Raw genomic sequence first — 21,531 nt, 5'->3', positions numbered from 1 at the left:
AATTTTTAAAAAAGCCTCTGATGATTGCGCGGCTCAGCTGGGCATGGGTGGGGGCAGGGATTTTTGCTACCGGATCACCCGCCGCCATTGCTACCGGATCAGACGATCCCCGGTCTGAACCAGGAGCATTTCACCCCTGTCTTGCACTGCAAATGGAGTCCAGGGTCTGTCTTTCTTAAAAGCCCAAGCTGGCACAGGAAAAGGATGACCAAGCTTTCTTAAAAAATAATAATAATCAATACGTTTCTCTGAGAAGGGAACCAGACATTCTGAGGTTGAAACGTTGAAATTCTGAAGTGTTTGCTCTGACCCTGAAAAGCTTCTCCAAAAATCAGAACCTGACATTTCAGAGTTGGGGTGTTTTTCCCTCAAAGACTTTTTTGTTGTTGTTGTTTTTTTGCACCCTCCTTATCTCTGTCCTTGCCTGGGAACACAAACCTGTTTGCCAGGTTGAGTCAATTTGCTTTGACTAGAATTACCTTGGCTGCATTCGGGAGAGTTTGCACACAAAGAACCTGGCTTGGATTTCGCTGTAACGCAGATAACGGTTTGATTGCAAGAATATCGGCTCTGGAAATCTCATACGCTGGCATAGCCGGAATACCACATCATGAACATTTGTTACTGGGAAAACGACACAGAAAACCGACTTTTTAATCATCTTCCCATCACTCACTGGTTACTTCAATTCTCAAACAAAGTTTAAACCAGGGAGAGTTACAGATAGATACTATCTTGGCTGTCCGAAAGGATGCCAGGCAATGTTATCTTTGTTTGCAAAAGTTGGGCAAGATGTGGGCTCTTCCTCCAAATCTCCTTTGACACGCAAAACTTCAGCTGCTCAGTCCAGACACGTTCTGCACTTTTGCACACTTCCCAGGGAGTCACACATATCCTCTACCAGCAAGATACTCTAGAACCGTGATAACGAACCCATGGCACGTCTGCCACAGGTGGCATGTGGAACCATATCTGTGGGCACGTGAGCCATTGCCCTAGCTCAGCCCCAGCATGCATGAGTACGCCAGCCAGCTGATTTTTGGCTAGCCCCACCCACGCCGCTCCTCCCCTCCCAGCAGTCTCCACGTGGCCCGTTTTGGATGCCTGGTAAGCATCCAGAGTATCGTCTAGAGGCTCTGAGAGGGTGTTTCTGGCCTCCAGAGGGCCTCCAAGGGGGCTGGGGAGGCAATGTTCGCCCTTCCCAGGCTCTAAGAAAGCCTCTGGAGCCTGGGGAGGGCGAAAAATGGGCCTACCGGGCCCACTGGAAGTCGGGAAATGGACCGTTTCTGGCCTCCGGAGGCTTCAGGGAGATCTGCTAGGCCCAAAACGGGGCGCAGGGGGGGTCGTGCGCACATGTACAGGGGCCGGGGCACAGGGGGCATTGAATTATGAGTGTGGGCATGCAAACGTGTGACCCCCCGCACCCCGCCGCTTTTGGCATGCGACGGCAAAAAGGTTAGCCATCACTGCTCTAGAAGGACACACTTGCACCACACTGTAACCTATTGTTTGCTTAATCAAGGTTTATTTTGTAAAAACACACAATTTTCTGGCACGTTAAACCAACTCTAATTTAGCACAAGATTATGTTATGTTATGTTAACTCTGTGACTGGGGTTGTGTGGCCCAACATGTTGCATGAGCCCAGGCAACTGAGGCTTATTCAACAAGCCATAATTAAAACCATCCAGGGCTTAATATACCAACTGAACCTAGCCAGTGTATTTGGCTTGAAGGACTAGGATATTCTGGAAATTGAAGTCCACACATCTTAAAATTGTCAAGATTGATAAAGTAGCACCTCTTTGATTTTAGACAGTCTCATCTCAAAACCGAAAACTAAGCAGGCTTGGACTTGGTTAGCATTTGGATGGGAGACCCAAGTCTTGTATCCCAGATTGGAAAGATGAACAAGCAACGTTTGGAGGACAAAGGCAAACCGTTTCTGCATGGTTGCCAAGGAAACTATATGAAATTTTGAAATTTTATTTTATTGGAAGTTTCTTTATTTATTTGGTCAATGACCAGCAATTTCAAACAACAAAATAAGTGATAAGAAACAGGAAGCACAACCAGGATCAAGAAAGAGTAGCAGGTGCAACTACACACCAGCAACTACAGAACCAATCAATCAGCCACCACAACAATACCCTGTCCACCCATCCAACACGAATAAGACTAATACTATAAAACATCAAAATATATGTTCTCTAAAAATTATTAGTAAATAACTAAGCAAAGTATTAATACGAAGCATGATCTTTAGTTCTTTAACTGGTTTTCCCTTATTATCATGGCAGTAGTGCAACATTTTGCTCTGGCACGAGTGGTGGCTGGATGGAAACTATATGCAGCCAGGAGGACATGAAAGTCAAACTCAACACAAAATAAATTTTATAAGGCCTTGAGAGATACTTTAAAGCTGAGGTGGGGAACTACGGCCCACTTTATGACTCGTGGACTTCAACTCCCAGAATTCCCAAGTCAGCTGGCTCAGGAAAACGTATTGTCAGGGTTCCAAGTAATACACCCATAGCAAGCAAAACTCCGAGGCAGGTAGATTCCTCAAAGAATAGCTTTATTGAATATATCATATTGGCACAGATCTGGTGCAAACCGACTCTGAAGGTTCCCGCGGTTTTCACCTAATTAAAAGTAAAAAGTTTGTCACTTTCTCAAAACAAATCAGTCACATGGTCCAATCAGGATACTGTCCAGTTGCTAGGTGACCCCAGTCCCCTCCTTCAGAGCACCTGCAGGAATGTCCTTGGTTCCCACGAGAAAGTATTTTGTTTTGGCTACAACTATCCCAACTATCTCTAATCCCCCCTCCCTATCCCTCAGCTCCAATGTGGCAACACTGAAGCATCCAAGATGGCTTCAGTCAGGTGAGCTTCAGGGTTGACCCTTATCGTTAATTATTTGTTAGCTTTGAACACTTTGTTTTATTATTTTACTTTCTACTGTTTACTGCTTAATGCCACCTCTTGATGGGAAACTTTTAATTTTTCTTTTTTTTTTTTGAACCAATTTTTTTTGTAGCCAATCTGTTTATTTTGAAGAAAATCCACTTTTATTAAGTCGGTTTGGTTGGTGAGTTCTAATCCTGCCTTAGGCATGAAAGCCAGTTGGGTGATTTTGGGCCAGATGTGCTCTCTTGGCCTAACCTACCTCATAGGGTTGTTGTTATAATAAAAATAGGAGGAAGGATTATTAAGTATGTTTAACACCTTGAGTTATTTATAGAAATAATAAAGGTGGGACTCTGTTAAATAATTAAGTAAAATGGCTTTGGTCAGGTCAGCTTCAGGGAGTTGAAGGCCACAAGTCATAAAGGGGGGCGAAGTTCCCCCACCTTTGCCCCAAAGGAACAGAGGGATGAGTAGGGCCCCACCCAAATCTGTTGCATGCTCCCTATGAATTAGAGGGGATCCGTAGGAAGGTAAATATGGCACCTATGTTTGTGTGAGCAAAGCCCTTTCCCGACTTGACATGCATTGCAAAGTCAGCAAAAAAAAAAAAAAAAAAAGGAGTGGCATTCCATTTGTGTGATCATACTTGCCATCTTGATTTTTCTGACTCGCCCCATTTGTGAACATCCTAAACTGGGAAAAAATGTCAAGTATCCGCAGTTTCATTTCTCATAATTAACCCCCAGCTGGTTCTATCCATTCGGGTGAACCGGTAAGCGGCAGTGGCAGGAGGCTCCGCCCACCTGCCCGGACATCATCATGTCCCGTTTTTGACACTCTGCGCATGCGCAGAAGTTATTTACGAACTGGTAGCAAAGGTAAGTGAATACCATCCCTGCCTTCCTCCACCTCCCCATGACTCATGAGATTGCCAAGATCAAAAGGTTTCGGTGTCCTGAAGCGAGATCAGATGAGCTCGCGTGGGAAAATGCGCGAGGTTTCAGCAATGAGTCTGGGTCTCTTCAAGAGACTGCGATACTCGGAGCAATCTGTCATGTTTTGATGGGGGAAGAGCTTGGCAGTTCCTGGTGCGTGACATGTTACCGACCCTTGTGCTACACGGTTACACCCATATGCGTGTAAAGTTCTCTGAAAACCCTGAAGCAATCCGGCACGCCTGCTTGTTCAGAAAGAGTTGTAAATACACACTGCTTGTTTGCAGACGGAATGAATAAACACTTTCTTCTAATCTCACCCGGGCTACACTATCGAAAGGTTTCGTGACGATGGGGTGGGGAGGTCATTAAAATACAGAATGGGACAAGAGAAAGGAAAAAGGACCGAGTCTTGGCAAAGGCCAGGAAAGTGGCCATAGATCATTTATCAACCACCAACCACGAAATGTTTTTCTGAGCCACTTTTCTGCATAAAGAGGAATCATCCATAAGCCACCTTAAGCTATTACTATTATTAGCCGTAGAAATATAGCATGAAGAAGAGCAAACAAACTGCTGATTGAATCCGGAGAGCGTTGCAGATGTCCTGATGGCTGCATGATTTGAGTTTTAAGGCTACGCTTAGATCCCAATTATCTGCTGGTCTCCCTCCTCAAAGTCTAACCAACTCAGAAAAATGCAAGAGAAGATAGAAAGGAAGGACAGCTAACCAGGAATCGGCCAAGCCAGCCAAGATTATTTCTCCAACCCATAAAACTGACTCTGTTAACTATGATTAAAACGCACCAGGGCTCAGTATGAGTATGAAAACAGCATATCATTTACTAAACAAAATACAGAAAAAAATAAACAAAATTGAAAATGAACAAAACTGCTTCATGTATAACTTTTTGGAGTGCTTTTCCTCAAAGAGCAGGGTGGGAACAAGGGTTCCACCAGAGGTGGGCAGCACATGAATTACTGTATTTTTCAGAGTATAAGATTCACCTTTTCCCCCCAAAAAAGAGGGTGAAAATCTGGGAGTGTCTTCGAATGTAGCCGAGCCCAGCTTCTCAAACGGAAGTTTCAGAGGCTGAAAAAAGCATCAGAAACGAAGCATCAGAAAAGAAGCCCCCAAACAAACAGAGCTTCAGAAAAAAAGCCCCCAAACAGAACTTCAGAAAAGAAACCTCCAAACAGAGCTTCAGAGGCGTTTTTTCTGAAGCTCTGTTTCAGAGGCTTTCAGAGGCAGGAAAAAAAGTTTTTTCTGAAACAGAATTTCAGAAGTTTCAGAGGCAGAAAAAAAAGGCAAGGCACAGAGCTCACAACCAAGGATCCTGTTGCTAAAATTCACCTCTGGGAACAGCTGATTGGGGGTATTCCAGGAGGCCGATCCACCCACCAATCAGCTTTTTTCTTATTTTCCTCCCCAAAAACTAAGGTGCGTCTTATACTCCAAAAAATACGGCAACAACCGGTTCGCCCAGCACCGAAAATGTGTGCGCACAGCCTTCCGCACATGTGCTTTGCTCTCACACGCAGCTTGTACGCATGCACGCAGCTTAAAAAACACGGCTAAATAGGATGGCATAGCGCCAGGCTGCAACTACCGGTTCGCCTGAACTGATCTGAACCAGCAGCAGCCAACCACTGGGTTCCACCAAGCACACAAAAAATTAATATTAAATTAAAAGGGCAGCATAACCACCCAACGTGAATACAGGTAGTCCTTATGACTTATGACCACAATCAAGTCCAACATTTCCGTTGTTAAGCGAGACATTTAAGTGAGTTTTGCCCCATTTTACAACCTTCCTTACCACAGTCGTTAAGGGAATCACTGCAGTTGATAAATTACTCACCTAGTTGTTAAGTGAATCTCGTTCCCCCCATGCTTGTCAGAATCAACTGACCCTGGGATACAGCAACTGTCATAAGTATGAACCAGTTGCCGAGCATCTGAATTTTGATATACACAGGGATGCTGCAGAGGCCATAACTGTGAAAAACAATCGTAAGGCACTTTTTTTTTTGAACAGTCTCTAAATGAATTGTAAATCAAGGACTACCTGTACATATTAATCCCATGACCGAGAGAAGATTGGCCCGTGCTATCTGATTAAGCAAGCAGTTGACCAAGGCCTAAATGACCTGAACACGGGAATAAATTCAGGAGGTAAAGGAATTTTGGGCTGCTCTCAGAAAACATTAAATGAATTTAGTCTCCACATTGCCAAGAAAAGTGTCTTCCTTGACTGAGCCGAAACATGTTTTGAAACCACACTTTGCCTCTTCGCTGAATTTAATTGCTGCAAGAAATCATTAAGAGGGATGGTTGTTGCTTGCTTAGCTGTTGCAACCTCACCCCTTTTCCACTGAAGCTAGAATTCATCAGTCTCTCCGTGCCCGGACAGGTGGGGTTTGCAAAAACTCCCCTGCGCTTGTCTGAATTTAGCCTGTTGCACAGCTGTTTACTGGCGCAGGAGTAACTAAAACTCCTTTTTCTAAACTTGAGGTTTAGCCTAGGCCTAGGGCAATATTTATTTATTCGTTTATTTGTCAACAAGTATAAAGAAACAAGTAACATTATAGAGATAGACATGGACACATGAAAAAAAAATTGGCACAAATAAAAGGATATAAATAGGCAAAACATAGCCATAAACACATAGAATGATTACATATAAATGGGGGCAGTAGGACAGGGACGGAAGGCACGCTGCTGCGCTTATGCACACCCCCTTAGGGACCTCTTAAGAATCATGAAAGGTCCACGGTAGACAGTTTAAGGTCAAAGGTATGGGGATTAGCGAGACTAACAACAGGATCAGGTAGAGTGTTCCAGACATTTTTCTACTCTATTGCAGAAGTCATATTTCCTACAATCAAGATTAAAGTGAATTACATTGAGTTTGACTCTATTGATAGCCCTTGTGTTATTACGGTTGAAATTAAAATACTCATTTACAGGTAAGACGTTTTTGGTAAATAATCTTACGAACTAAGCTTAGGTCGGAACGTAGACAGTGTAGTTCGAGGCTATACAGACGTAAAATTTCAAGCCTGGTGGGATAGGGAATTTTATTTCGAGCAGAAGATTTGAATACTCTTCTAGTAAAATACCTCCGGACCCTCTCTAATGTATGGATGTCTGAAATACAGTCAGGGTTCCAGGCAGGTGAGCAGTCTTCAAGGATAGGTCTGCCCTCGTTTGAAGTATAGCGTTACCAGAGAGAAAACTTCGCAAAATAAGATTGACAACTCTTAATGCCTTTTTTGCAATGAAGTTACAGTGAGCTCTGGGACTTAGATCTTAGAATATAAACTAAACCTTTTAAGTGTTTAGATTAAGGGCATCAGCAGTGTCTAGGAGCCTGAGTGGCGTAGGAGGCTAATGCCTCTTACTAAGGCAGCATTTAACATCCAGCTGCCTGCAATTACTGCAAGTTCAATTCTCATCAGGCTCAAGGTCGACTCAGCCTTCCATCCTTTCTAAGGTGGGTAAAATGAGAACCCGGTTTGTGGGGGCAATAAGCTGACTTTGTATAAATATACAAAAGGATGAAGGCTATTGCTTAACGCATTGTAAGCCGCCCTGAGTCTCCGGAGAAGGGCGGCATATAAAAATGAATAAAATTTAAAAAAAAAATTAAAATTGTTTGTGTTTGTAGCAAACAAAAACAACAACATGACAGTCACACTGGAACCACATGATGCATATAGAAAAGGGAAGGCTTCAGAGGCGGTTTTGCAGCTGCAATCTTTGCCCTGCTTTAGGCCTCTCTGCAAATGCCGCTGGTTTGAATTAATGATTTCCTTAAGTCCTGGACGGTCATAAACGTATTTGTGCCAGCAAGGAAAGCTGTTCTCCTTCTTGTTTTATTCATTGACTGATTCAATTTGCATCCTGCCCTTTCTATTGAATCCGGACAGTCTTCTGCTGCCCTGCACTCAAGGGTTAAAAGGGTTTAGGCAATCTGGGGAATTACTCATGGCTTTTTAACTGAAGGTTTCTTTTGTTATTAACAAAGGGCCCAAGTTGCAGAAAGAGGTAGGGCCAAGAAAAGCATCCAAAAAACACGCCAGGAAAAGACTTACCCATTACCCCTTTGCCTTTTGTTGAGTTGCATAATATATTTACAAAGCAAAAGAGCTTCTTTCTTTAAGAAATGCCAAATGCTGATCAGAGGCCATCTATGAAATATACAAGCTGGATCCATAGACCTACATTAAGGATTAAACACTGCGTGGGAAAATAGAAAGAAACTTGGGTATTGCAGAAGGACTCGGTGGCTCAAAATATTGTCATCTTCTTTTTTTTAAAAAAAACCATTTAAATCGAACAATTCCACAGGTGCAGGGGGCGGGGTCAACTTGCTGGCAATTAAAAGCTTTTGGCACAATTTGGAATTTCTCGGCTTAAGTCAACTATTTCAGCAATGTTGACACGACTTTAAAAGATTCCCCAGGAGCAAGAAAGCTCAACTTTTAAAATTCTTTCTCCAACCCCCAAGCGCAGATCCACACCCAGATTTAAATATCTCCATTCCCCACCGTAGGCAATCTTAAATACACCTGAACCAACTTTCTCTGCCAAAAGGAAAAAAAAAATGAGAAAAAGAGACATAAGTTTAACAAGCTTACAAACAAGAAAAGGAGGGGAACGAAAGATATCGTTAAAGCCGGTAGGTTTAGTTCCTACTTTTTACACAGATCAAGAGATTATGATGGAGCTGCAGTTAAAGGCTGAGAACCGAGCAGGTGTTTAACTCTTCTCTTGAAAACCACGGGGAGGTGTACCATTTAATCTTCAGCACAGTTAGACTGAGGTAAACCTTGCCAGGACTTTGACTGGGTCTCTCAGCAGATGACAACACTTCGTTAAATCTGTCTAATTCTAAAGCCGAGCAGGATTTACTCTGGGTTGGTCCTGAGGAACAACCAGGAAATTTCAGGGCCTTGGAATAGAGTAATAACCCTAACGCAGGGGTCAGCAACCTGCGGCTCTGGAGCCACATGCGGCTCTTTGGACCCTCTGCTGTGGTTCCCTGTCAGGTGATCCCACCGCTGGCTGGCCCTCCCCTCCCAGTCACTCCTTGCCTGGCCTGAGAAGGTAAGGGCGATGGTGGGGGATGGAGAAGTGGCAGGGCAGAGACAGAGAGATACAGAGAGAGGGGGAGAGAGAGAGACAGAGAGAGATACAGAGAGAGAGGGAGAGAGGGGGGAGGGGAGAGAGAGATATGTCAAAAGAATTTTGTGGTTCCCGGTGTTTTTTAACAAATGGTTCTCTACCCTAATGATCGGCTGGGTAGGCGTGACTAGGGGGGGTCATGTGACTGGTGGAAGTAAGTGACATCGAGTTGGCTACGCCCACCCAGGTTTTGAGGCTCCCAGTGTTTTCTTTTTTGTGGGAAACGGGTCCAAATGGCTTTTTGAGTATTTAAGGTTGCAGACTCCTGCCCTAACCCTAACCTTGGCATCTTGTAGCTGTGTGGACTTCAATCCCATAATTTTCCAGCAACCAAAAACTACTTGTATAATGTTGACAACAAGATTACTTGTTCTTTTTACTTATTACTGGAGGCTAAAACATACAATGAACGGTTGCAGGAACTGGGCATAGCTAGTCTAGTGAAGAGAAGGACCAGGGGAGACAATATTTGAGGGGCTGCCACAGAGAGGAGTGGGTCAAGCTATTCTCCAAAGTACCTGAAGGCCAGATAAGGAATAATGGATGGAAACTGAACAAGGAGAGATTCAACCTGGAAATAAGGAGGAATTTCCTGACAGTGAGAACAATCAACCAGTGGAACAGAAGTTGCCTTCAGAAGTTGTGGGAGCTTCATCACTGGAAGCTTTCAAGAAGAGACTGGGCTGCCAACTGTCAGAAATAGTGAAGGGTCTCCTGCTTGGGTAGGGAATTGGACTAGTTCAGGGGTCAGCAACCTGCGGCTCTGGAGCTGCATGTGGCTCTTTCACCCCTCTGCTGTGGCTCCGTCACTCAAAATATGTGTCACAACCGTCAATGTGCATCACCCGCTGGCATGCAATTTATTGAGCTTTTCAACCCCCGGTAGGCGAACCATGGATAAATCCAAGAAAAGAAAAATTTCAGAAGAAAACAGAATGTTTAATTCAACTATATATGCTAGTTTTGTGGCCACTCAAGAAATAGTCAAGGACAGGAAGGGTTTTGTGGCTCCCGGTGTTTTCTTTTTTGTGATAAACGGGTCCAAATGGCTCTTTGAGTGTTTAAGATTGCAGACCCCTGGACTAGATGACCTACAAGGTCCCTTCCAACTCTGTTAATCTGTTAATTACATCAGTGAATCTACGTTACTACTTGTTGAATTTAACTGAAATGGCAAGTTTAAGATTAGGTTCACACATGTTATGAGCATTGTTAAAATACATGTTATGTTGACATGACATGGAATTATCCCGCTTCATAAAGCATTATGACTTCCTGATAAGGCAATGCCTGGATACCAGCGATGTGTTGAACCTAAATGATTCCACTTCTTTTTATCTACTTGACCTATGTCACATCTGAGATGTATTTGAAAAAGGGAGGAGCTTTGATCACGTGATCATGGGCTGCCATCTTGGCTTTCTTTATTAACCCGTTGCATGGACATCCCTACTTGTTCCCACAGAGTTTCAAAGTATAATGGTACTGTTTGGAATTACAATGGAGAGAAGTAAACTAGAACTGAGGAGAAATTTCCTAACAGTAAAAACAATTAACCAGTGGATAAGCTTGCCTTCAGAAGTTGTGGGTGCTCCATCACTGGAGTCTTTCAAGAAGAGATTGGACAGCCACCTATCTGGAATGGTAGAGGGTCTCCTGCTCGCACAGGGGGTTGGACTAGAAGACCTCCAGGGTCCTTTCCAAATCTGTTATTCTGATAAGGGCCCAGATTGAAGAGACCCAAGGCAAAATCTATGTGTAGTTTGGAAGGTGACTTTTTCTTAGCTTACCCTAAGAGTTATGATGGGCTTAAACTGAAAGAGCCTACCACATATTCCATCTGAATAGCTCATGGAAGGTGGGATAGAGGTGCAGCACAGAATAGAATAGAATAGAATAGAATAGAATAGAATAGAATAGAATAGAATAGAATAGAATAGAATAGAATAGAATAGAATAGAATAGAATAGAATAGAATTCTTTATTGGCCAAGTGTGATTGGACACACAAGGAATTTGTCTTGGTGCATACGCTCTCAGTGTACATAAAAGAAAAGATACATTCGTCAAGAATCATAAGGTACAACACTTAATGATAGTCATAGGGAAAAAGTCAATATGAATCGTAAGGATACCAGCAACAAAGTTACAGTCATACAGTCATAAGTGGGAGGAGATGGGTGATAGGAACAACGAGAAGATTAATAGCAATGCAGACTTAGTAACTAGTTTGACAGTGTTGAGGAAATTATTTGTTTAGCAGAGTGACAGACAGAAAATTTGTATAAGATGTTTTACAGATGGCACTTTGCACCAGTGAGGTTGGCAAAGATGTTTAAAGATAAGTCAGCTAAATGTTGGAAATGCCACCCGATACCTGGGTCTTATTATCATATGGGGTAGACATGTGTAGAAGCATAAAATACTGGACAAAAATACGTACATGGCTGCAAAAGATGATAAAACAAGTACATTGATTGAAAACCAGAAATATTTTTGTTGGGGATTTTACCTGAAACTTATAGTAATGGGAATGCATATTTAATTATTCATGTATTAACTGCAGCTAGAATTGTATTTGCACAAAACTGGAAAAATGAAGAGATCCCGACTGATGAGAATGTGATTAGGAAAATATTAGAATGTGCAGAAATGAATAGATTAACTTGCAATTCTAGAGAAAGAACAAACTGCACATTATATGACATGGGAATTATTTTATCGATATATAGCGAATAAAAATGGAAGTTAGAAACAAAAGAATGAGATTAGTGAAATGTAGAAAATGTGTTAAGATAGAGTTGTAAACAATATGATGATTGTTATTATTACGACTATTAGGATTGTTAAGGATATTGTTGTTGTGTTACCAACCAGCAGAGTGTAGAGCACAGAGAAATGTTGCTGAGAGCAATGAATAAGAGATGTGCAAACTGGTTTATCAAAAGTTTACTTTATAATGAAAAAACAATCTCATAGTCTTTAAATCAATCCAAGTCTTTGCCAGTTAAATCAGTCCAGTGATACAAAATCTTCTTACCACACAAACAGTAGTTGGTTAGAATAACAAACTCACTCTGGTTCACAAACCACGATGGTAGCAGATCCATCCAACGATGATAGCACAATGGTTGCAACTCCACACACAATGGTAGCTTATCATCAACTGAATATGTTACAGTACCTTTCTTAAATACGTTCACAACTAATTACAGCATGACTCAGCATTACAATGAATCAGCAGTAAAACTTTAAAGTCACACAATACATATTCAGATTAAAGTCACAGAACACATATATTGCCTGGACAACTTGTTAGGCTCAAACCATATCCTAACAAGGATTATTACAGTTAATATTATTATTATATTCTTATCAGAAGATATGTAAAGAGGGAAAAAGGAACATATTTATTATGCTCAGTATAACTACTGTAAGATCAGAGAATTAATACCAATGTAATGAATACTGTTGTAAATTTTGATGGCTATTGCACAGAGATACTTGTACCCAGAAGGCACACTGTTGAATGGAAAATGGAATGTTTATATTTTAAAAATCAAATTAAAATAAATCATATAAATCAAATTAAAAAAACATTTTTTAAAAGAACCCATCAGAGACACCATTTCTGATCTCCAACATTAAGACAATATTTACCAGGGACTAGGTTTTCCACCCCATCACAATTTTCAGAATTTAGACACAGCAGACTTTACTGAGAAATGATGTGTTTTAAGAAACCCAACAAAACTAAATCAACCTCTTCCCACAGACACTTGATTAGTGCCATGAAAATCAACTGCTCTCATCCATTTCTTTTTTAAAAAGGGATAGCAGTAGAGCATATGGACTAGCTACATGAAATTCCCTTAGAATGGCCGTGTTAAAATATGAGCAATTGGGCGCACATCCCACTGAAGATAATGGCATGTACTTAATGGCTAATTTTGATATATTCCATTATTCTTATTGGAACTACTTATTTACTTGTAGAAGAAGACCGGGCTAAGCCCCGAGGGAGGAGTCAAATGTGTCATAAGTCACGAGTCCCTGTACACCCACAAGGCACCTTCAATGCCTTTCATATCTCCTGCTCATTTCCCTTAATGGCCAGTTGGTCAGATTCTTGTAGAGAGCTGAAGCTTGTAATGAATCTTTATACACATTTGAACTGCCTGGATCTCCTGATTTTCCCGGCGTTTGATACTTCTTTACTTAATTATTTAACATACTCTCACCTTTATTATTTCTTTAAATAACTCAAGGTGGTAAACATATGTAATATTCCTTCCTCCTATTTTTCCCACAACAACAACCTTATGTGGTAGGTTGGGCCGAGAGAGCGCATCTGGCCCAAAATCACCCAACTGGCTTTCATGCCTAAGGCAGGATTAGAACTCACCAACCAAACCGACTTAATGAAAGTGGATTTTCTTCAAAATAAACAGATTGGCTACAAAAAAATTGGTTCCAAAAAAAAAAAAAGTTTCCCATCAAGAAATGACATTAAACAGTAAACAATAAACAGTATAAAGTAAAATAATAAAACAAAGTGCTACAAGCTAACAAATAATTAACGATAAGTGTCAACCCTGAAGCTCACGTGACTGAAGCCATCTTGGATGCTTCAGTGTTGCAACACTGGAGCTGAGGGATAGGGAGGGGGAGATCTGAGATAGCTGGGATTTTGTAGCCAAAACAAAATACTTTCTCTTGGGAACCAAGGACATTCTCACACCTGGTCAGAAGAAGGCGGAGTGATGTCACCAGGCAACCAGAAAGTGCCATGATTGGACCATATGACTGTTTTGAGAAAATGACAAACTTTTACTTTTAATTAGGTGAAAACTGCGGGAACCTTCAGAGTCGGTTTTCACCAGATCTGTGCCAATATGATACTGTACTGTATATCCAAGAAAGCTATTCTTTGAGGAATACACCTGCCTCAGAGTTTTGCTATGGGTATATTACTTGGAACCCTGACATTAAGTTTTCCTGACAAGCGAACGGTAGTCCTGAAAAGTCTGTGTGATTGTAAAATTCCCAAGAATCTCAGAAATTAAAAAGCCATTTTAAAACCCTCACTTTTTCTACCAGATAAGAAGAAAGGCACCGCTAAGAAAAATCAGCTCCATTTAATCACATGACCAAGATGGATTGATTAGGTGCCATCATCCAGTTGGCATTGACTCTTACTGACCAAATTGTGGACCTTCTCCGGAAGGCTTTGTTATCAACCTGGTCCTTCGGGACTCTGGCTATGTCCACCTCATCACGCGATTGAGTTCATCCTCTTCTCTTTTACCTTTTCCAACATTCTACAGGTAGTCCTCAACCACAACGAAGCCCAAAATTTATGTTGCTAAGTGAGACTTTGGTTAAGTGAGTTTTGCCCCATTTTCTTGCAACGTTTGTTAAGGGAATCACTGCAGGTGTTAAGTTAGCATCATCGTTGTTAAGTGAATCTGGCTTTGCTCGTGAGAAGGTCGCAAAAGGGGATCACATAACCCTGGGACACGCAAGGGTCATAAATATGAGTCAGTTTGTCAAGTTTGTAAATCACGTGACCATGGCGGATGCTGCAACGGTCATAAGTGTGAAAAATGGTCATAAGTCACTTTTTTCAGTGTTGTCGTGACCTTGAATGATACTGTTTCAACAACTGTTGTTAAGTTGAGGACTACCTGTAGAGATTGGTCAAGATACAACGTTTACTATTAGGCACATATATTGTGGTTGGGCTCCTTCAAATTCAGGCCACCCAGAGTGCATTTATATTAAAAGAATATCTCACCCCCCAGAATGAATTCTCACTGCACTACAGTCATATAGGGATTCTGATCAATTTTAATCCTAGATTTTCTGTACTCACAGTGCCATAATATTCAATACTAGAAGTACTACGAAAATGGCTATTCAAAGATTCTCCTGGGAGATAATTTTTAAAAAACACACCCAAAAAATAATAATAGATATTTATATCCAGGTGCAAATCATCTTCAATCGACAAAACCTTTCCCCTAATCTGCACATTGATAAGAATAGAAGAGTGGATTTACAAAGTGGTAGTACAAAAAAATGGAGAGGAAACATGTTTTGCAAGTTTAGGTGGTCAAATATTTTAAAGAGGAAGAAAGTTTCAATGTTGCAAATAATTTCTATAATTCTATCCTCCAGATTTTGGGCACTCAATCTATACAGGGAATGCCAACCTATCATATATACATAATTTTTTTTCTGCAATCTTGCAATCTTGCAATCTTGATTTCATGGGGGATTTTACATCCCAGAATAATAATAATAATAATAATAATAATAATAATAATAATAATAATAATAATAATGATAATGATAATAAATGCAATGATTGTGCCCACATGCCCTATAATACCAAACAAATACACTGGGATATTCATTTATGAAACAACCTCGATCATTGAATGCGCTTAGAAGCTGATGTGTTCCTGTAACACAATAAGCCATAAACTTTTCAATTTTAGCCTCATCGTGGGGACCTGGTCCTTGTCTTCCCTCCAGAAATGAGCCTCCCCAGAATTGTGTTCACATAACAGGAAATTAGCCTCTTTTTTTTTTTTTTTTTTTTTTTTTTTGCAAAAAGTGATTTTACGCAGAGGCCAATTTGCATACATTTACATTGAACTTTAAAAAAAAAATTAAAAAGGGAAACAAGAAAGTTGCAAACAGTTCCAACGTTTTGCTCAGATCCCTCATAGGCATCGGATGGGATCTGATAGGATCAACTGCTTCGGAGGGCTCTGGCAGCAGGATTCGAACAGTGAAACAGGGCTATGCCTCCCCTCCATTCTGAAACTAGAGGAGGATTGCAACATCCCCAAAAAGGCTCTCGTGCCATTATGAGACGGGATCTGGGTCTTTTTCAGTGCTGCTCTCCACGAAACTCTTTGTCCAGTCAATTAAGAATGCACAAAGGTCTGGTTGCATAAAGGAGCAGGCCTTCTGCAATTCTTCCAACCGTCCCATCCTCCCCCTTTTTTTGTTTTGGTTTATATATTTTGCTCAAACTTAAGAAGTAGCACAATGTCTTGGGGGTGGGGGCAGGGGAACAGAAGCTATTTTATCCCGCTGTTACGCCAGGGATAATGCATATCAAATGGATTGAAATGAAGGATCCCTGGGTCCTTAACTCTAAATGCTTTTATTGATTTTTCAGAAGCATTCATCACAAGGAGCTCGGAGGCCCATCCATCGTGATCCCAGGAGCGACAAAACAAAACCCAAATCCTCAAGAGAGGCTCTTGAGACCAATACAAAAAAAACAAAAAAAGCAAAAAAAACCAAGTTTTTTTTTCATTCTGTTCAAATCGAGTTTGCAATAGACTTGAGGCCATCGTACATGGCAAATGGCAAACTATATATATATATATATATATATATATATATATATATATATATATATATATACACACACACACACACACACACACACACACACACACACACACCTTGCTAGTAGTCATTCTTGATGTCAGGGGTATATGTATATATATATACCCCGACATCAAGAATGACTACTAGCCAGTTCACAAACCATGAATCCAATGAGTTGTAAAAATAGCTAATTGGGGAAGAAACTTGCAAAAAGGCAACCGGGAAGAAGCCAAAGATCGAAGGCAAACTTTCTCTTCCATACAGTATTTATTCCTGCCCCACCCCACGTAAAAGCAAAACTTTTGATTTAGCTAATAAACGCTACCGTACAATGTTCTGCCTGTTTATTGTCCAGACATTTGTAAGGATCTGACTCTGAAATGATCTTTTTTTTTTTTGAGGGCTGTTCAAAAGGGGAAGGAACCCCCCAAGAGGTTTACTTTAGACCCCTGATTTCAAATCTCACTGCTGTCTTCTGAGATTGCAATCAGGAGAACCCAAATTTGCAGGAAATTATTATTCATATGAGAGAAGAGAAGAAATGAAGGGGGGGGGGAAAGGATGAGAAAATAAAGACAGCTAGAAGGCTGAAATGGGATCAAGTGCCCCTGACTTCACTTTCAACATTATTTTTTATTTTTATTTATTTACTTATTTTGTCAAGCACGTATTAGATAACAGATATAGGTATAAACATGGTTATTAATATATGAAATGGATACGAATAAAAGGAGGATATTAGGACAGGGACGGTAGGCACTTACAGACCTCTTAGGAATGGGGTGAGGTCAACAGTAGACAGTCTAAGGTTAAAGTTTTGGGGGTTTTGGGAAGAAACCCCAGAGTTGGGTAGTGCATTCCAGGCATTGACCACTCTGTTGCTGAAGTCATATTTTCTGCAATCAAGTTTGTATCTATTGTAACATGGTGGAAGTGAACCCAAATTTGCACGAAATTATTATTCACACGAGAGAAGAGAAGAAAGTAGAAGAAAAAAAAAAGGATGGAGAAATAAGGATGAGTAGAAGGCTGAAAATGGGATCAGAGCATCAACTGACTTTCAACACGGTGAGGTTGTATCTGGGAGAGGAAGGGGCTATAAGAACAGAAACTTTCTGCAGAAGGACAGAAGGGGCTCAGACAGAACCAGAGACCACAAAGCAAGACACGGAGGGGGAAATACCTGAACCTCAATTCATCATTTGGGTTTTTATTTTATTTTTTTTCTCCAAGGTTTTTTTTTATAGCCGGTCAGCTTTTGTTCACTTTTTGCCTTTGTGAAATCTAGACCCCCTTTGAAGTCACAAAAGCAGACACGCCGCCATGGACTTCAAAAGCAGAAAAGCTTTCAGCCCTTGGAAAGTCAAAATTTCTTTCGTACCCAATTCCCATAATAGAAACTATTATTAAAAAGTAGTGGGGGGGGGAAGGCAGGAAAAAAGCAGCGTGAACTGGGGCCCAGGCTTTTCAATCCATTGTGGAACAGAGCTGGGCTCATCTTCCAGAGTCACCGGTATCTAGCAAAAAAAAAGTATTGTCTGAACTAAGGCTGAAGCCAGCCTGAAAGAAACTTTTAAACTCCTGGCTGCTGTCAGCCTTTGCCATTTAAAAATCAGAACCTTAGGATCTCTTAAAAGGGAAGGAAGGGAAGGGACTGGCGAAGAGAAATACACCGAATAATTATGATTAAAACCTCCCAGGTTGTAGCAAGGCTGCTGAATTTCAAAAGAGAAGCCAACAGAGTGATTTGTGTCTGTTCAAAGCAAAACTTTACTGAAGGGGAAAAAAAAAAAAAAAGCACCAGGAAGGACCAAGGAAGCAACCTGGGAAAGCAGAGGGACAACTCCAATGGAGAAAGGGATGGGGTGGAAGTGGGGGGCTGTTTCCAGCTCAAATGATTCGGGGCAACGTTTATTCTCAGCAGAGCCCGGGTGGGCAGGCAGGCAGGCAGCGGCACAAAGTTAGTTTATTTATTGAGCATATGGCAGCGGCACGAAGGAAATAAATGAAAACCCCGAAGGGCAAAAGATGTGGATGCGAGGAGGAACAGGATGGACTCGGGAGTGGAGGCAGAGCAGGAAAGGACTGCCTTGGGCAGCTCTATCTATCTATCTATCTATCTATCTATCTATCTATCTATCTATCTATCTATCTATTTATTTATTTATTTATTTATTTATATGCCGCCCTTCTCCGGAGACTCAGGGCGGCTTACGAGGCGTTAAGCAATAGCCTTCATACTTTTGTATATTTTATACAAAGTCAGCTTATTGCCCCCACAAACCGGGTCCTCATTTTACCCACCTTAGAAAGGATGGAAGGCTGAGTCGACCTTGAGCCTTGGAGAGAATTGAACTCGCAGTAATTGCAGGCACCTGGAAGCTAAATACTACCTTTAACAGTAGCATTAGTCTGCTGGGCCACTCAGGCTCTTTAGCCCTCTGCGGGGTGGCCGGGTAAATAATTGGGCTTTGGACCGGGTGGATCGGGTGGAAGGAAGGAATCTTCCTCCTGGCTTGGCTAATTGGATCCATTTTTACTAACCACGCAACCTTTCTCCCAAATTTCATCCCGCTCCTCTCCTCTCCTCCTCTCCTCTCCTCTCGAGGATTTCCCACTTTCATCCCATCCCAAGCAAGTTGGGAAAGGCCGGCCGGGATGGGGGCTCCCTAGGTGGCTCAGTGGCTCAAGACGCTGAGCTTGTCGATCAGAAAGTGCGGCGATTCGAATCCCTACTATAGGTCTCCTGCGTGAGCAAGGGGGTTGGACTAGATGACCTCCGAGGTCCCTTCCAACTCTGTTACTGTTACTTCGAGAGGGATCGGGTCTGCTCGGGGATGGGAAACTAATTTTCCTGCCATCAGAACCGAAGGAGCTCCTTGGATGAGGAGCGAAACGTCTTCAAGCAAAACACACATACACATACGCACCCCAAAAAAGAGCCCAGTTGCCTTTGGAGAAAAAAAGCACTTTTGGGGGGATATCTATTTCCAATCAGCAGCTGCGACGGAGACGGGGCGGAGGGGCGAAGGGGCTCCACGCGAGCGCAGCGCAGGGATCCAAGCGGGGCCGCGGCGCAGGTGCAGCGCCACCTCCTTGGCCCCCGGGACGGAGCCCCTCTTACCTGTACCAGAGCAGCCCCTTCTCGTAGCAGCGGTCGAAGAAGTGCGGCTCTGCCCCGACGGCTCGCACGTCCGGGTGGACGCGCAGGAACTCGAGCAGTGCGCGAGTCCCGCCCTTCTTCACGCCGACGATGATGGCCTGCGGGAACTTCTTCTGGCCGAAGCCGCTGGCTACGGGCAGAGCCCCGGCCGGAGCATCGGGGAGCGAGGGCTCCTCCTCGGGGCCGGCGGCGGCTTCGTCTTCCTCCTCCTCCTCTTCCTCCCCGGGGGGCTCGGGAGGGCTGTGGGGGAAGAGAGGCGCCCGGGGGGCCGGGCGGGCTTGGGGGTGCCACCCGGGCGGGCCCGGCCGTCGGAGGGGCTGGCAGGGGCCGGTCAGGCAGTAGAAGAAGTAGGTGCAGAGGAGCAGCATGGCCAGGGCGAGCGGGGCGCGCGGAAGCCCCCCCAGAGGCCCGCCGCGGCTACATCCCATGGGCGGTGGGCGCCCCCGGGCAAGGCGAGGGCATCGCTCCTCCGGAGGGCGCGGGCCGGGCAGGTCCCCTCGCCGCTCCCTAGGCAGCCGAGCCGGGCAGGCGTCTTCCCCCCCGCGCTCCGGTCCTTGGTGCCCCGGGCGCCTTTCAGCGCCTCTGCTGCCCCCCAAGACCGGTCCTTCCTCCGGCGCCGCCCCTACTTGCCCTCCCGGCGCGGAGGCGGGAGCCCCGACCGGCTTCTTCTGCTTCTTCGCTCGCCAGCCCAGCATTCAAGACCAGGCAGGGCGGGGCGCGGCGAGGCGGGGCTGGAGAGACGCACCTTCCTGCCCCCGCGGCCGGGGTCCCGGGCCGGCTCCGGCTGGCCATCTGGCAGGCGCCCCGCTTTCCCACGGAGCTTCCCCTGGGAAGGCAGAGAGAGTCCCGTCCCCCCCCTCCCACACACACACACGCCGGGGCCACCCCGCCGGGGCACATGCCTTGGGGAGCAGCGCGGAGAGGAGGCTGCCATCCGAGGAGACGCGCAGCGGGGCTGTCCGGCTTCGTTTCACTCTCCCCCTCCCCCCCAGCCGGGTGCAACCTCCTTCTCCTTCGAGGGTCTCCAGCCCAAGGCCGTGCGCTCCCAGGATGCGAGGATGGGGGCTTCTCCTGGGGAAAGGGGGCGGTGGTCGCGAGCGATCCTCTAAAGGCGGCGGGCAGTGCGCTGCGCCCCTTCCCACACCCCGGGATGCGGGGATGGGGGCTTCTCCTTGGAAGGGGGGGGCGGTCGCGAGCGATCCTCAGCAAGGCGGCGGACGTGCGCTGCGCCCCTTCCCACCACCCGGCTCGATCCTCGACGGCCGCCGCTTTTGTTCACGCAGCCTCTCCCGAGAGGGGGAAAAATCTCCCCGTCTTTGGCGCTGATCGGACTTGAAAAATTGACCTGCCCTTAAAATGACGTTGATCCATAAAGGTATCTTTTCTTCTAAAGAAAACCAGGAAAACCAACTGTCTTCTTCACACAACTTGCAAACCTTCGACCCCATTTATTTTTTTAGCACCATTGCGGAGTTCGCATAATGTGCACGACCCAAATGGAGCCCAGAGGTTGAGCTAGATGATGGATGGATGGATGGATGGATGGATGGATGGATGGATGGATAGATGATAGATAGATAGATAGATAGATAGATAGATAGATAGATAGATAGATAGATAGATGATAGATAGATAATAGAATTCTTTATTGGCCAAGCGTGATTGGACACACAAGGAATTTGTCTTTGGTGCATATGGTCTCAGTGTACATAAAAGAAAAGATACATTTGTCTTGACAAATGTATCTTTTCTTTTATGTACACTGAGACCATATGATTCTTGAATCATAAACACTTAATGATTGTCATAGGGTACAAATAAGCAATCAAATCATACTAGGAAACAATATCAATATAAATCGTAAGGATACAAGCAACAAAGTTGCAGTCATACAGTCATAAGTGGGAGGAGATGGGTG

The 21,531-nt window shown here is 43.7% G+C and overlaps 1 protein-coding gene across 1 annotated transcript in view; it reads right to left on the bottom strand.

The window, feature by feature from the left end:
* The window catches only part of HS3ST6 (heparan sulfate-glucosamine 3-sulfotransferase 6), an 80,816-nt gene extending 60,775 nt beyond the window's left edge, over window positions 1-20,041 (bottom strand). The window contains exon 1 of the mRNA XM_070955047.1: window positions 19,575-20,041. Coding sequence (XP_070811148.1) covers window positions 19,575-20,041 — 467 coding nt within the window. The remainder of the gene's footprint in view (window positions 1-19,574) is intronic.
* Window positions 20,042-21,531: the final 1,490 nt, after the last annotated feature.

Source organism: Pituophis catenifer, unplaced genomic scaffold (genome assembly GCF_029215685.1).
Source record: "Pituophis catenifer annectens isolate HBS135680 unplaced genomic scaffold, rPitCat1.0.hap2 SCAF_16, whole genome shotgun sequence".
Classification (NCBI taxonomy): Eukaryota; Metazoa; Chordata; class Lepidosauria; order Squamata; family Colubridae; genus Pituophis; species Pituophis catenifer.
The sequence above is the reverse complement of the archived record's forward strand: the minus strand, read 5'-3'. Positions and strand labels throughout refer to the sequence as shown.